Source organism: Moschus berezovskii, chromosome 22 (assembly GCF_049115385.1).
Source record: "Moschus berezovskii isolate FMDL1 chromosome 22, NW_MosBer_1.0, whole genome shotgun sequence".
NCBI lineage: Eukaryota > Metazoa > Chordata > Mammalia > Artiodactyla > Moschidae > Moschus > Moschus berezovskii.
The window spans coordinates 19,805,201-19,820,201 of NC_142481.1; the positions used below are offsets into that span (position 1 = coordinate 19,805,201).

The 15,001-nt window shown below is 42.7% G+C and overlaps 1 protein-coding gene across 1 annotated transcript in view; it reads right to left on the reverse strand.

The window, feature by feature from the left end:
* The window catches only part of GPATCH1 (G-patch domain containing 1), a 54,990-nt gene extending 40,363 nt beyond the window's left edge, over positions 1 to 14,627 (reverse strand). The window contains exons 1-2 of the mRNA XM_055412320.2: positions 14,486 to 14,627; positions 7,198 to 7,332 (exon numbers count right to left, since the gene is read on the reverse strand). Of these exons, the coding sequence (XP_055268295.2) occupies positions 7,198 to 7,332; positions 14,486 to 14,558 (208 nt within the window). The 5' untranslated portion in view covers positions 14,559 to 14,627. The remainder of the gene's footprint in view (positions 1 to 7,197; positions 7,333 to 14,485) is intronic.
* Positions 14,628 to 15,001: the final 374 nt, after the last annotated feature.

The following is a 15,001-nucleotide window of genomic DNA, read 5'->3' on the forward strand; positions in this document are numbered from 1 at the left end:
AAAATTGATGGAGAAATAAAAAGCTTTTTAGACAAGTAGAAGTTAAGAGAACTCAGTACCACCAAACCAGCTTTACAAGAAATGTTAAACGGACTTATATAAAAAAATACATGAGAAGAAAAAAGATCTATAAAATCAGCCCCAAACAATTAAGAAAATGGCAACAAGAACATATATATCAATAATTACTTTCAATGTAAATGGATTAAAAGCTCCAACCAAAACACACAGACTGGCTGAATGGATACAAAAACAGGACCCATATATATACTGTCTACAAGAAACCCACTTCAGACCTCAAGACACATATAGACTGAAAGTGAGAGGATGGAAAAATATATTCCATGCAAATGGGAAGCAAAAGAAAGCTGGAGTTCAGTTCAGTTCAGTTCAATCACTCAGTCGTGTCCGACTCTCCGCAACCCCATGAATCACAGCACGCCAGGCCTCCCTGTCCATCACCAACTCCCGGAGTTCACTCAAACTCATGTCCACAGAGTCGGTGATGCCATCCAGCCATCTCATTCTCTGTCGTCCCCTTCTCCTCCCACCCCCAACCTTTCCCAGCATCAGAGTCTTTTCCAGTGAGTCAACTCGTCGCATGAGGGGCCAAAGTATTGCAGTTTCAGCTTTCAATCCTCATATCAGACAAAATAGACCTTAAAATAAAGAAGATTACAAGAGATAAGGAAGGACACTACATAATGATCAAGGGATCAATCCAAGAGGAAAACATAACAATTGTAAATATCTTTGCACCCAACAGGGCTTCCCTGGTGGCTCAGACGGTAAAGCGTATGTCTGCAATGCAGGAGACCCAGGTTCGATCCCTGGGTCAGGAAGATCCCCTGGAGAAGGAAATGGCAACCCACACCAGTACTCTTGCCTGGAAAATCCCATGGATGGAGGAGCCTGGTAGGCTACAGTCCATGGGGTCACAAAGAGTCGGACACGACTGAGCGAAGTCACTTTCACTTTCATGCACCCAACATAGAAGCACCTCAATACATAACAAAGGAGAAGTTGACAGTAACACAATAATAGTAGGAAACTTTAACACCCCACTCACACAAATGGACAGATCATCAAATAAATAAGGAAACACGAGTCTTAAATGATACATTAGATGAGATAGATCTCATTGATATCTTTAGGACATTCCATCCAAATGCAGAATACACCTTCTTCTCAAGTGCACATGGAACATTTTCCAGGATACATCACATCGTGGGTCACAAATCAAACCTCAGTAAGTTTAAGAAAACTGAAATCATATCAAGCATCTTCTCCAACCACAACGGTACAAGACTAGATATCAATTATAAGAAAAAAACTGTAAGAAACACAAACACATGGAGACTAAACAACACATTTCTAAGGAACCAGCAGGTTACCGAAGAAATCAAAAGGGAAATAAAAAAATTTCTAGAAACAAATGACAATGAAAACACGACAACTCAAAACCTATGGGATGCAGCAAAAGCAGTTCTAAGAGGGAAGTTTATAGCAAAACAATCCTACCTGGAGAAACAAGAAAAACATCAAATAGACAACCTAACTTTAACATAAAACAACTGGAAAAAGAACAAAAAAACTCCAAAATTAGTAGAAGGAAAGAAATCATAAAGGTCGAAGCAGAAATAAATTGAAAAGAAATGAAGGAAACAATAGTAAAGATTAATAAAACTAAAAGCTGATTCTTTGAGATGATAAACAAAATTGACAAACCTTTAGCCAGACTCGTCAAGAAAAAAAGAGAGAAGAATCATATCAACAAAATTAGAAATGAAAAAGGAGAGGTTACAACAGACAGTGCAGAAATACAAGGATTATAAGAGACTATTATGAACAACCATATGGCAATAAAATGGATAACCTGGAAGAAATGGACAGATTCTTAGAAGAGTTCAATCTTCCAAGACTGAGCCAGCAGGAAATAAAAATTATGAACAACCCAATTACAAGCACTGAAATTGAACCTGTGATCAAAAATCTCCCAAAAAACAAAAGCCCAGGACCAGATGGCTTCACAGGAGAATTCTATCAAACATTTATAGAAAAGCTAATGCCTATCCTTCTAAAACTCTTTCAAAAGATTGCAGAGGAAGGAACACTTCCAAACTCATTCTACAAGGCCACTGTCACCCTGATACCAAAACCAGAAGACAACACAATAAAAGAAAAGTACAGGCCAATATCACTGGTGAACATAGATGCAAAAATCCTCAACAAAATTGTAGCAAACAGAATTCAGCAACACATCAAAAAGCTCATACACCATGATCAAGTTGGGTTTATTCCAGGAATGCAAGGATTCTTCAATACACGCAAAACAATCAATGTGACACACCATACTAACAAAGTGAAAGATAAAAACCATATGATACTCTGAATAGATGCAGAAAAAGCCTTTGACAAAATTCAGCACCCATTTATGATTAAAACTCTGCAAAAAATGGGCATAGAAGGAACCTATCTCAACATAGTAAAGGCCGTATATGATAAGCCTACAGCAAACATTATTCTCAATGGTGAGAAACTGAAAGCATTTCCCCTAAGATCAGGAACAAGACAAGGGTGTCCCCTTTCACCACTATTATTCAACATAGTTCTGGAAGTCCTAGCTACAGCAATCAGAGAAGAAAAAGAAATAAAAGGAATCCAGATCGGAAAAGAAGTAAAGCTCTCACTGTTTGCAGATGACACGATGCTGTACACAGAAAACCCTAAAGATAGTATCAGAAAATTACTAGAGCTAATCAGTGAATTTAGCAAAGTTGCAGTATACAAAACCAATACACAGAAATCACTTGCATTTCTATATACTAACAATGAAAAATCAGAAAGAGAAATTAAGGAATCAATCCCATTCACCATTGCAACAAAAAGAATTAAACATCTAGGAATAAACTTACCTAAGGAGACAAAAGAACTGTACACAGAAAATTATAAGACACTAATGAAAGAAATCAAAGATAACATAAACAGATGGAGAGATATTCTGTGTTCCTGGGTAGAAAGAATCAACATTGTGAAAATGACTATACTACCAAAGGCAATCTACAGATTCAATGTGATCCCTATCAAATTACCAACAGCATTTTTCACAGAACTAGAACAAAAAATTTCACAATTCATATGGAAATACAAAAGACCCCAAATAGCCAAAGCAGTCTTGAGAAAGAAGAATGGAGCTGGAGGAATCAACTCCCCTGACTTCAGATTATACAACAAAGCTACAGTCATTAAGACAGTATGGTACTGGCACAAAAACAGAAATATAGACCAATGGAACAACATAGAAAGCCCAAAAATAGATCCATGCACCTATGGGTACCTTATTTTTGACAAAGGAGGCAAGAATATACAATAGAACAAAGGCAGCCTTTTCAATAAATGGTGCTGGGAAAACTGGACAGCGATATGTAAAAGAATGAAATTAGAACACTTCTTAACACTATACACAAAGATAAACTCAAATGGACTAAAGACCTAAATGTAAGACCAGAAACTATAAAACTCCTAGAGAAAAACATAGGCAGAATACTCGATGACATAAATCAAAGCAAGATCCTCTATGACCCACTTCCTAGAGTAATGGAAATAAAAACAAAAGTAAACAAGTGGGACCTGATTAAACTTAAAAGCTTTTGCACAGCAAAGGAAACTATAAGCAAGGTGAAAACACAACCCTCAGAATGGGAGAAAATAATAGCAAATGAAACAACTGACAAAGGATTAATTTCCAAAATATACAAGCAGCTCATACAACTCAATGCCAGAAAAACAAACAGCCCAATCAAAAAGTGGGAAAAAGACCTAAACAGACATTTCTAAAGAAGACATACAGATGGCTGACAAACACATGAAAAGATGCTCAACATCGCTCATTATTAGAGAAATGCAAATCAAAACTACAATGAGATATCAGTTCGCACCAGTCAGAATGGCCATCATCAAAAAGTCTACAAACAATAAATGTTGGAGAGGGTGTGAAGAAAAGGGAAAGCTTTTGCACTGCTGGTGGGAATGTAAACTGATACAGCCACTACGGAAGATGGTATGGAGATTCCTTAAAAAACTAGGAATAAAAACCACCATATGATCCAGCAATCCCACTCCTAGGCATATATCCTGAGGAAATCAAAATAGAAAAAGACACATGTATCCCATTGTTCATTGCAGCACTATTTACAATAGCTAGAACATGGAAGCAACCTAGATGTCTATCGACAGATGAACGCATAAAGAAGCTGTGGTACATATACACAATGGAATATGACTCAGCCATAAACGGAACGCATTTGAGTCAGTTCTGATGAGGTGGATGAACCTAGAACCTATTATACAGAGTGAAGCGAGTCAGAAAGAGAACGATAAGTATAATTTCTAACGCATATATATGGAATCTAGAAAAATGATACTGAAGAATTTATTTACAGGGCAGCAATGGAGAAACAGACAGAGAGAATAGACATATGGACACGGGGAGAGGGGAGGAGAGGGTGAGATGTATGGAGAGAGTAACATGGAAACTTACATCACCTTATGTAAAATAGATAACCACGGGGAATTTGCTGTATGGCTCCGGAAACTCAAACAGGGGCTCTGCATCAACCTAGAGGGGGGGATGGGGTGGGAAATGGGAGGGAGGTTCAAAAGGGAGGGGATATATGTATACCTATCGCTGATTCTTGTTGAGGTTTGTAAAATTCTGTAAAGCAATTATCCTTCAATAAAAAAGTAAATTAAAAAAAAAGAAAGTTAAACAGTGAAAGGAACCCAACTAGATCTGAGAAGAAAGATGTAAGATTACCTCAAAAGGAAGGACCTCTCTGAGACCACCAGGATAGCAAAATACACTAATATATCAAGGGGCTTCCCTGGTGGCTCAGCAGTAGAGTATCCGCCTGCAATGCAGAATCTGCAGGAGATGTGAGTTTGATCCCTGTGTTAGGGAAGATCCCCTGGAGGAAAGCATGGCAACCCACTCCGGTATTCTTGCCTGTAGAATTGCATGGACAGAGGAGCCAGGTGGGCTACAGTCCATTGGGTTGCAGAGTCAGACAGGACTGAAACAACTTAATACGCACACACTAACATATCAAAGAAACACTACGTCAAGGTGCATTAGTCAGCCATGAAAGGATTCAACCTGGCTAGTCCAAGAGTGGGCTTCCCTGGTGGCTCAGACGGTAAAGAATCCACCTGCAGTGCAGGAGACCTGAGCTCAATCCCTGGGTTGGGAAGATCCCTTGGAGGACGAAATGGCAACCCACTCCAGCATTCTTGCCTGGAGAATCCCATGGACAGAGGAGTCTGGCGGGGTACAGTCCACGGGGTCGCAAAGAGTCAGACACGACTGAGCAACCTAGCACAGCACAGTCTAAGGTCAGCAATGGCCATCCATACCAGGCCCCCGACTCCATCAAATTCCTGAGTCCTATAACTAACACCCCTGTTCCCCACTCATGGTTACCAAGCCTGTGCTGTGCCTACAAAGAGAAATTGCACTGGAGGTCAAATTTATCCAGAACCTTGTAAGATAAACTGTTTTAATTTTCTCTCATGTCCTTTCTGACTTCCTGCCAGAGTCTTGAGGAGCTGAGGAGTATGGAGCAGACCTATACCCATTATGTGGGTGGAGCAGGCTTCCAGGACAACTTGGGAGAAACTCCAGGAGAGTGAAGGTCAACTCTCCCAGGGAATACACTGGGCCCAGCAGCTTCCCCATTTTGGATTCCTACAGTCTTTGCCCTGTAGCTGCACAGTGCTTGAATCTGTCACTCCTAAAGGTAAGGAGACATTCCAGTGTATTAGCATATCACAGTCTATCTGTGAAGACTAATCATTTGAGCTGGTCTTACTTTTTAATTATAATATACATGCAGCCATAATTATAACCATCAGTAGCGTACTCATGTATATCTTTCTTCACAAGCCCTACTGCCATTTTTAACATTTTATAAATATGCTTCTTTAATAGTGCCTTAGTTACCTAATTTTGCTTTTCATAATAATAAGGCTGAACATTCTATGCAGCATTTCTGGAGTAAACTGTTCAAATACTTTGATCATTCACTCATTGAATTGATCTTTATACATTCTTGATATTGAACTTTAAACCATCTTATTTACCCTAATTATTTTTCTTACCTGCTTTCTACCTTCTACTTTCTTCTATTGTTTTCCATCTTTATTTCACTATCATTGTTATGTATGAGTAATTTTTTTAAAAAATCTATGACAGATTTGGCTCATCCTGTTCTTAATAATTGCTAGGTGAGTTAACCAGTCATTTAAATTCATATTTGATATACATAAGTCATTTTCTTTCAGCTTCTCTCTTAAAACATTTTTTAAAAACATACATTAAACAGTACAGAATTTACGATGCTGCCTAATGTAAAAAATTTGGTTGATTTTCCTTTTCTCCAGGTGGACAACATGTACTGACAAGTGATACTGTGGACCCAGGGTCAAGACCTGCAGCGTCCTCACCCACAGAGCCGCGGTGACACTGGCCCCCCCGAGGCACTGAGTCATGTGAGATGATGATGCCCTGCACGAACTGCGTGAGAGCGCTGCCTGGGGGAGATGCAGAAGGAAACAGAAGCCACTATCATCGCTTCATCTCCTGGTTGTGCTGGGCTGTGCTAAGTCACTGCAGTCGTGTCTGACTCTCTGCGACCCCATGGACTGTAGCCCGCCAGGCTCCTCTGTCCATGGAATTCTCCAGGCAAGAATATGGGAGTGGGTTACCATGCTCTCCTCCCGGGGATCCTCCCGACCCAAGAATTGAACCCTCATCTCTTGGGTCTCCTGTATTGGCAGGTGGGTTCTTACCAGTAGTGTCACCTGGGAAGTCCAATTATCTGGTTAGGATGTATCTTTTTTTTTTTTTAAAGTCAAACCTTCAGGTTGTAACCAATAAACAACACACAAGTTCATCTGGAAACATCCAAAGAACACAAATGACTACAGTATACTTACTGGGTTGGCCAATACCCTTCCATTACACTGTGTGGAAAAACCCAAACCAACTTTTCAGCTAACTTTATACTAACATGCTTTTTATAGTTTTTTTAAAGGGAGCATTGCTGGGGGTGGAGGTGAGGGGGGCAGAGGAGTGAAAATCTTATTATATTTCAATCACTTGCTTTAGTCGTACAGTAGCTGTAATTAAGAAAATCCTACCTTCTTTTGAGCCAACAGTGTTGAAGTAACCAGCAGAGAAACCTCCACTAAAGGCTCCATGAAATCGTTTATACCTTCCTTTTTCATCTCTGACGGTCTGATCCTGAAGAGGAATTGGCTTCTTTGGTCTCTCACCTGAAAAAGAAAAAAAAAATGTTTTTGAATGTGAGAGAAGGCGGTGGAAGGTTATAGAAAATTTAGGGGAAAGATCACTGTTTTACTTTTGGCCATGCCACACGGTTCACAGAATTTCAGTTCCCTGACCAGGGATCCAACCCAGGCCCCCCACAGTGGAAGCACTGAGTCCTACCCACTGGACTGCCAGAGAAGTCCCAAAGATCATTTCTTAAACATGATGAATTGTTCACTTCTTGTAGTTTCAAATATAATTCAAGTTGCTTTTCCTAGATTTTAATAGAGTGTGTAGCTTAGAAAACAATACATTTTATCAAACAATATATTTTATCAATTAAAACAACATATTTAATATTCTATATATATTTTCTTTACAGTTCTAAGAAAATTATAGATATCTCTTTTAATATCTATATTAGAAGTATGTTTTAGCAAAAGTGGCCTGCTTTTCCCACTAAGTTCCATTTTGAAACTGAATTACACTGGGACGAGGGTCCCAACCCATGGAAGTGAAACATGCTAGCAGTCAAGCAGGCAAGCTGCTGGAGTGGCACAGGGCGTGCAGAGGGTTATGGCAGAGAGAAGCACTTCTACATCTCTTCTGGAAATTCATAGTATCCCTGAGTCCAGAATTTTTCCACTGATATTGCCCATTTTCCCCAAAGCTTAAGTTTCCTTATTTCTGGAACGCTCTTGAGTCCATAGTTTTGTTGTGATTTAGTTGCTAAGTTGTGTCTGACTCTTTGCAACCCCATGGACTACAGTTACTGTTCTTTAAATTTATTCCTTTTCCTACTTTGTTGGAAAGGGCTGAGTTGCTAAATCATACAAACTAGTGAGTGAGTGTTAGTAGCTCAGTCGTGTCGGACTCTTTGCAACCCCATGGTAGCCCACCATGCTCCTCTGTCCATGGAATTCTCCAGGCAAAAACCCTGGAGTGGGTAGCCATTCCCTTCTCCAGGGGATCTTCCCAACCCAGGGATCAAACCCGGGTCTCCTGCATTGCAGGCAGATTCTTCACTGTCTGAATCACCAGGGAAGTCCAACAAAATATCACACAAACAAAAATGGAATTTAAAACATTTTAGCCTTTGGGCTTCTCTGGCTGTCCAGTGGTTAAGACTCTGGGCTTCCAACAGAGAAGGCACAGGTTTGATCCCCGGTCAGGGAACTAAGATCCCACATGACGTATGTGTTTGTGTGCTTAGTCTCTCGGTTGTGTCTAACTCTTTATGACCCATGGACTGTAGCCCACCAGGCTCCTCAGTCCATGATTTTCAGCCAAAAAAACCCAAACAAACAAAAATTTCAGCCTCACCTATAAATTCCCTACGTTTACAGTTTCAGGTACCACAGCACAAAATACTGCCTAATTTTATCAATTCCAATGAAAACGTCTGTATCTATTGAAAACAAAAAGTAACCATTAAGTTATTTTCAACATTCAATTCAGGAAGCAAGTTATATAGTAGTTAAATGCTCCGAGTGGAGTCACAGCAAGCCCACCTTTACCAGCACTGGGATTCTGGTCATCTTAACCTCTCTGTGCCTCAATTTCCTCATCTGTAAAATAGAGATGATGCTAATAGCAACATCTATTTCATAGAGTCGTTATGCAAATTAGATCAGAAAATGCAGGTAAAATGTTGGTAAAAAGAGGGACACACATATACCTTTAAAGTACCAGCTTCTATTGCTATTGATAGTAGTCAAGGCTATGGTCTTTCCAGCAGACATGTACAGATGTGAGAGCTGGACAGTAAAGAAGACAGAACACTGAAGAACTGATGCCTTCAATTTGTGGTGCTGGAGAAGACTCTTGAGAGTCCCTTGGAAAGCAAACCAGTCATTCTTAAAAGAAATCAACCTTGAATACTCCTTGGAAGGACTGATGCTGAAGTTGAAGCTTCAATATTTTGACCACCTGATGCAAACAGCTAACTCACTGTAAAAGACCCTGATGCTGGGAAAGATTGAAGGCAGAAGCAGAAGAGGGTGACAGAGGATGAAGTGGTTGGATGGCATCACCGATTCAACGGAGATGAACTTGGGCAAACTCTGGGAATTGGTGAGGGAGAGGAAAGCCTGGCAAGCTGCAGTCCATGGGATCTCCAAGAGTCAGTCAACTTGGTGACTGAACAGCAACAGAGTAGTAGTACATACGGTAGGTAAGACATGTTCTAAGGCCCATGGGTACCTGCGCTTCAATAATTAAGCCAGTCACTACTTCTGGATAATGGAACAAAAAGCAAACAAATGTTTAGCCTCATAGTCCTAAATTCTTACTTGTAGCTTATGGAGGCTTTAAGTCATTTCTAGAATATAACCTACCCGTAGCTTACGGAGGCTTTAGGTCATTTCTAGAATATAACCTCGAAGAAGGCAATGGCAAGCCACTCCAGTACTATTGCCTAGAAAATCCCAAGGATGGAGGAGCCTGGTAGGCTGCAGTCCATGGGGTCGCTAAGGGTCGGACACGACTGAGCGACTTCACTTTCACTTTTCACTTTCACACATTGGAGAAGGAAATGGCAACCCACTCCAGTGTTCTTGCCTGGAGAATCCCAGGGATGGGGAAGCCTGGTGGGGTTCCATCTATGGGGTCACACAGAGTTGGACACGACTGAAGTGACTTAGCAGCAGCAGCAGAATATAACCTACCCTCCTACTTGCTAGGTTTGTGACCTTAGGCAAGTTTCTTGATTTCTCTAAGCCTCAGTCTTCATGACTACAAAATTAGGGTAATAACTGAATCACCTTGTGGTGGTTGGTGCTAAGGATTAAAAATACCACACGTGAGGAGCTGAGTGCCGTCGCTGGCCACAGCAAAGCTTGGTTAGTATACGTTAGAAATTTCATTTCATTCTAAAGAACTGAATCACAACTTAGATCCCACAATCCAAGACTGTCACCATTTCTTAGAAATGCAGCCCAAATGCTCCATTACCGCATGCTCACCTGGCATGATTTCAGGCTAAGCTGGAGTGACTGGATAATTTTTGTGCTGGATAATTCCTCATTAGGCGGGACTGACTTGCACACCACAGCATGGTTAGCAGCATCCCTAGCCTGTCACACTAGATGCCAGTAACACCCCTGTCCCAATAAAGCATGACAACCAAAGATGTCTCCAGACATTGCCAAAAGTCCCTTGGGGGGCAAATTCATCCCTAGTTGCAAACCACCGGGTTAAGGTGAGAGAGGACAGGTCCCACCAACTCAAGGTTCTGTCTTGCTTGGTTCTCCAGGTACTCCTGACCTGAAAACGGAGATAAGATCGGTCGACAACTAAGCAGAACCCAGCAGCAGATGATGGGGGCCATGCACTGTGGGAGCCACTAGACTCCATGGGGCTCCTGAGCAAGAGGCACCACCTCTAATCACAGCACAAGAGAACTCCGGGGGCGGGGGGTAGCATTTTAGGGAGGCGCTGTGATAATTATCACTACTACAAATAACTAATCCTTTCCTTTCACACATGTTATCTCATTTATCATACCCTGATAAGGATGTTCTGATTAAAGAAGTGCCTTAAGTTCCACAACCAATAAGCACAAAACTGCAATCAGATTTCAACTCAAGTCAGGGATGCAACCCATTCTATCCTTTACTTGTCCCCCACTAGGAGTTTACTGAGGGCCTTCCAGAGGAAGTAGGTCTGTTCTAGACCTGGGTGTGGAAAACAAAACACAACTCCACTCCTGTTCGCAGGGCACTCAGAGTCCAGCAGAGGAGACCTGAGTGTATAGGAACTGCTCTGACAATGTGCCAGGCCCACAACATCAGAGTCACTCAGAGGCATTAATTCCATCAGTAAACAATAAACAGAAGGTCTAAAAGGGGAAGGTAAGATGTTAGAGAAAGTAATACAGTCTGACTGGAAGGAAGCCATGGAATATGGAACCAGAAGAGCAGATGGGGGCTTCCCTGGTAGTCCACTGGTTAAGAATCCGCCTGTCAATGCAGGGGACACGCATTCGATCCCTGCTCCAGGAATATTCCACATGCCGTGGGGCAGCTGAACCCTTGCAACACAACTACTGAGCCCATGCTCTAGAGCCCGTGCTCTGCAGCAAGAGAAGCCACCACAATGAGAAGCCCCTGCACAGCAACAAAGGGCAGCCCTTGCTCGCTGCAACTAGAGAAAGCCTGCACACAGCAATGAAGACCCAAACAGCCAAAACTAAATAAATACGTAAGAAGGACAGATGGTGCAGCAGACATGGAACACAGTGCTGCAAGGACCAGGTATGTCCTGTGGGTGCCTGGGAGTCAAAGATAGTTTTAAGTGGGAGAATCACAGCATCAAGGAAGAAGAAAATGGTCCTAAATTAATCTGAGTGCAGGATGAGCTGAAGATGAGAAGGTTTCTACAGCCAAGTGAATGTATCTAAGGGAAGATAAGATAAGCCCCAAGGCCCCTTTCTTCCAGGCCAGAGCACCTATGTGTCTAAGAGTCTGTGTATAACAGATCAGTCTTGTCTCTTCTTTTTTTTTTTTGAAGGTTCTGTTTTCTTTTTAATTGGAGTACAATCGCTTTACAATGTTGTGTTAGTTTCTATTGCACAACAATGTGAATCAGCAGGGTGATATATATATATATCTCCCTCCCAAGCCCTCATCCCAACTCTAGGTCATCACAGAGCACTGAGCTAAGCTCCACTGTCTTTTTTTTTAAGACTTTTTTTTTTTTTAATGTGGATCATGTTGTAAGTCTTTATTGAATTTGTTACAATATTGCTTGTTTTATGTTTTGGTTTTTTTGGCCCCAAGGCACCTGGGGTCTTAGCTCTCTGACCAGGGATCAAACCTACAACCCCTGCATTGGAAGGGAAGTCTTTTAATCACCATCAGGGAACGGACCATCAGGGAATCCCTTCACTGTCTCTTAACCAATAAAACTTTCTATTTTAATTAAGTAATAGAGTCTCTGCTCTACCAATGTTTGTCTAACCTGTCACTAAAGCTTCAAAGCAGGAGATAACAGTGGTTATTGGTCTAGTATGTTATATTGTAAAATGTATTCAGAGTGCGTTTTAACTTCAAAGTGCTTAGGTAACAATGAATCAGTCCTCCAAAACTTCTAGTGATGAGAAGCTAAAAGATGATTTTAGGCCAGGAAAAAAAAAGTTCACTCTACTTCAAAAGGTTGGCAAGACCATTAGGCTTCATTCCAGATTTTGTACACCATCAAAACAGGAAGAATTAGAAAAATATAGATCAAATAGTTGATGACTTACAATATGTCACTTCACAAGGAAACAATCGTGAGCAGAAATATAGAAATGACCCAAACTCCTTCCTGACAGGCTATAGTAACCTCCACCCATGCGTGTTTAACCCTTTCTCGTTCTGCATACCTAAATTCCAACCAGTTTTCAGGGGGTCCTATCCTGCCTTCCCAGGTTTCCCTGTTAGCTTGTGTAGGTTATTTCTTCTCTACTTGACATACTTTAGCGCTTGTGAATCACAAACTTCTGTTTTCAACTAGATTCGAAACTCCTTGAAACAAGTATCTTTGTCAATAAATTCCTTGGGATCATGGGCTGATGTGTTTGCCAATACAGCTACTGTGATATTGCCTGCGTGTGTGTTCATGCTAAGTCACTTCAGTCATGTCCGATTCTTGGTGACCCTATGGACTGTAGCCCACCAGGTTCCTCTGTCCATGGGATTCTCCAGGCAAGAATACTGGAGTGGGTAGCCATTCCCTTCCTCAGGGGATCTTCTCGACCCAGGGATCGATCGAACCCACATCTCCTGCCGCTCCTGAATTGCTGATGGATTCTTTACCACTGAGCCATGGAGACCCCACGCAATCTTAAACTGTATTAAAGAAATACAGCCTAAAATAAAGGACGCACCTAGTGATGGCCCCACTTTACCCACACTCTGGTCCCATACTTGGAGAAAAGCTTTGACAAATTAGGGTTGAGGGGACTTTAAACTTATTAGTTTAAACTTTAAATTTACTAGAGAACTAAGTGTGGTACAGAGATGTCTTAGAGGAAATGCAAGGGGTGTCTTTAAATACATTAGAAGCTTTCAGGAGACTAGAGTTTCTCTGTCTTTTGTACTCAGAGAATAGATACAGGGCCAACATCTGGCAGAAGTTTCTAATGATTTGAACTGTTTGTAGGGAATAAGAGGGTCATCAATGGCTATGTCCCAGAAGTACAAACAAGCTGACAGGATGTGGTTGGAGTGGGAAAAAAGGAGTCTGCAAATAACTCCTCGCCCACCATATTTCCTTTGTCTTCCTCCACGGGGCTAGCACTGCCATCAGTCCTTACTGGGTAGTCAATACATACTTTACTGAACAAATCAAGTCATGAAGTGGATCAGACCAGAAACATGGAAGAGAATCTTGCTTCATCTTGCTCTCACCTCTACATTCCACCAGCAAGTTCGCGGTCAGCTCTGCTTTCAAAGTACTCTCAACTCACCGCTACATACCGCCGCCACCATCATCGCCCTAATTTTGCTTATCTCCCTGCTTCACTCCTGCCCACCCCCACCCGGCCTACTCGCAAAATCAAGGATAGAATAAACCTAAAAACATACATCCCTCCTTTGTGTAACCCCTCCCCCATGACTCTTCTACACTTAGTATTAAAATCCAGACTCCCTGACCACACCAAGTAAGGTTCAGCCCCCACCTCCTCCTCTGAGATCATCTTCTGCCAGCCTCGCCCGGGTGCTGTATGCTCCACCCACAACAGTCCGGCCTGTTCCTCAATTTGCCAAACTGGCTCCGACTTCAGAGCCTTTGCACTTGCTGTTCGCCTTGCCTAAAATGCTCTTCACCCAAGTCTTCGTACCGCTGCTTCCTTTCTGTTTCAGGTCTGAACTCAAACGTCCTGTCCTAGGAAAAACATCGCCTGACCATCGCTGCTCCCCTACCTCGGCTCTCACACGAACCAATTTGTCATCTTTCTATTTCCCATCCCTCCGGGCCTTTCATCCCTCCCTCCAAAACATAAGCACCCCGAAAGCACAGTGCACGCCTTTCTGGTCAGAGCCCAGAGCCCGTAGCACGCAAGCCTTTCCCCCAGTGCCAGAAAAGTTCTGGCACAGGGTTGAGTGCTTTGGCCCTGAACCCTGGACCCCCAGCCTGTTTGCCAGCGGCCCTGGCGACGCATCTAGCCCGCACCTTCTTCCAGCGGCTCCAGGCCAGTCCCATAGCTGACCAAATCCTCGTCGCTGTCACCGTCCAGCGCCGCCATCCTGCTCCCTTCCGGACCCCGCCCCCTTGCTACGGCGGCCTCAACCGGCCAAACATTTTCCGCGCTTTCGTCTCCGCGAACCGCTACGAGTTCTAGGCGCGAGTCGTGAGAAGTGCTGACCCCGCCAGGCAAGCTCCTTTCTTGGGATCTGCGCCCGGTGGTTCTCAAACCCGTTTTGTTGGAGGCAGACCTCCGCAGGAGTTGCCTCGGAGGCTTTGGCTGCCACGATTTCCCATCCTAACTGCCCCAGGTGCCGGTCTGGAGGAGGCGCCTGGGAGAGAGTGGAACGCACCCCGCTGTCCGATGCTGGTTCTCCGTGAAATCTGCGCACCCCACACCCCTCCCCAAACCGGTCCCTACCCTTCCCCAACTTCCCCTGCTGGCAGACTCTGCTCCCCTCAGTGCTACCACTGTCGACTGCGGGGAACTTGCCTCTACTCCCG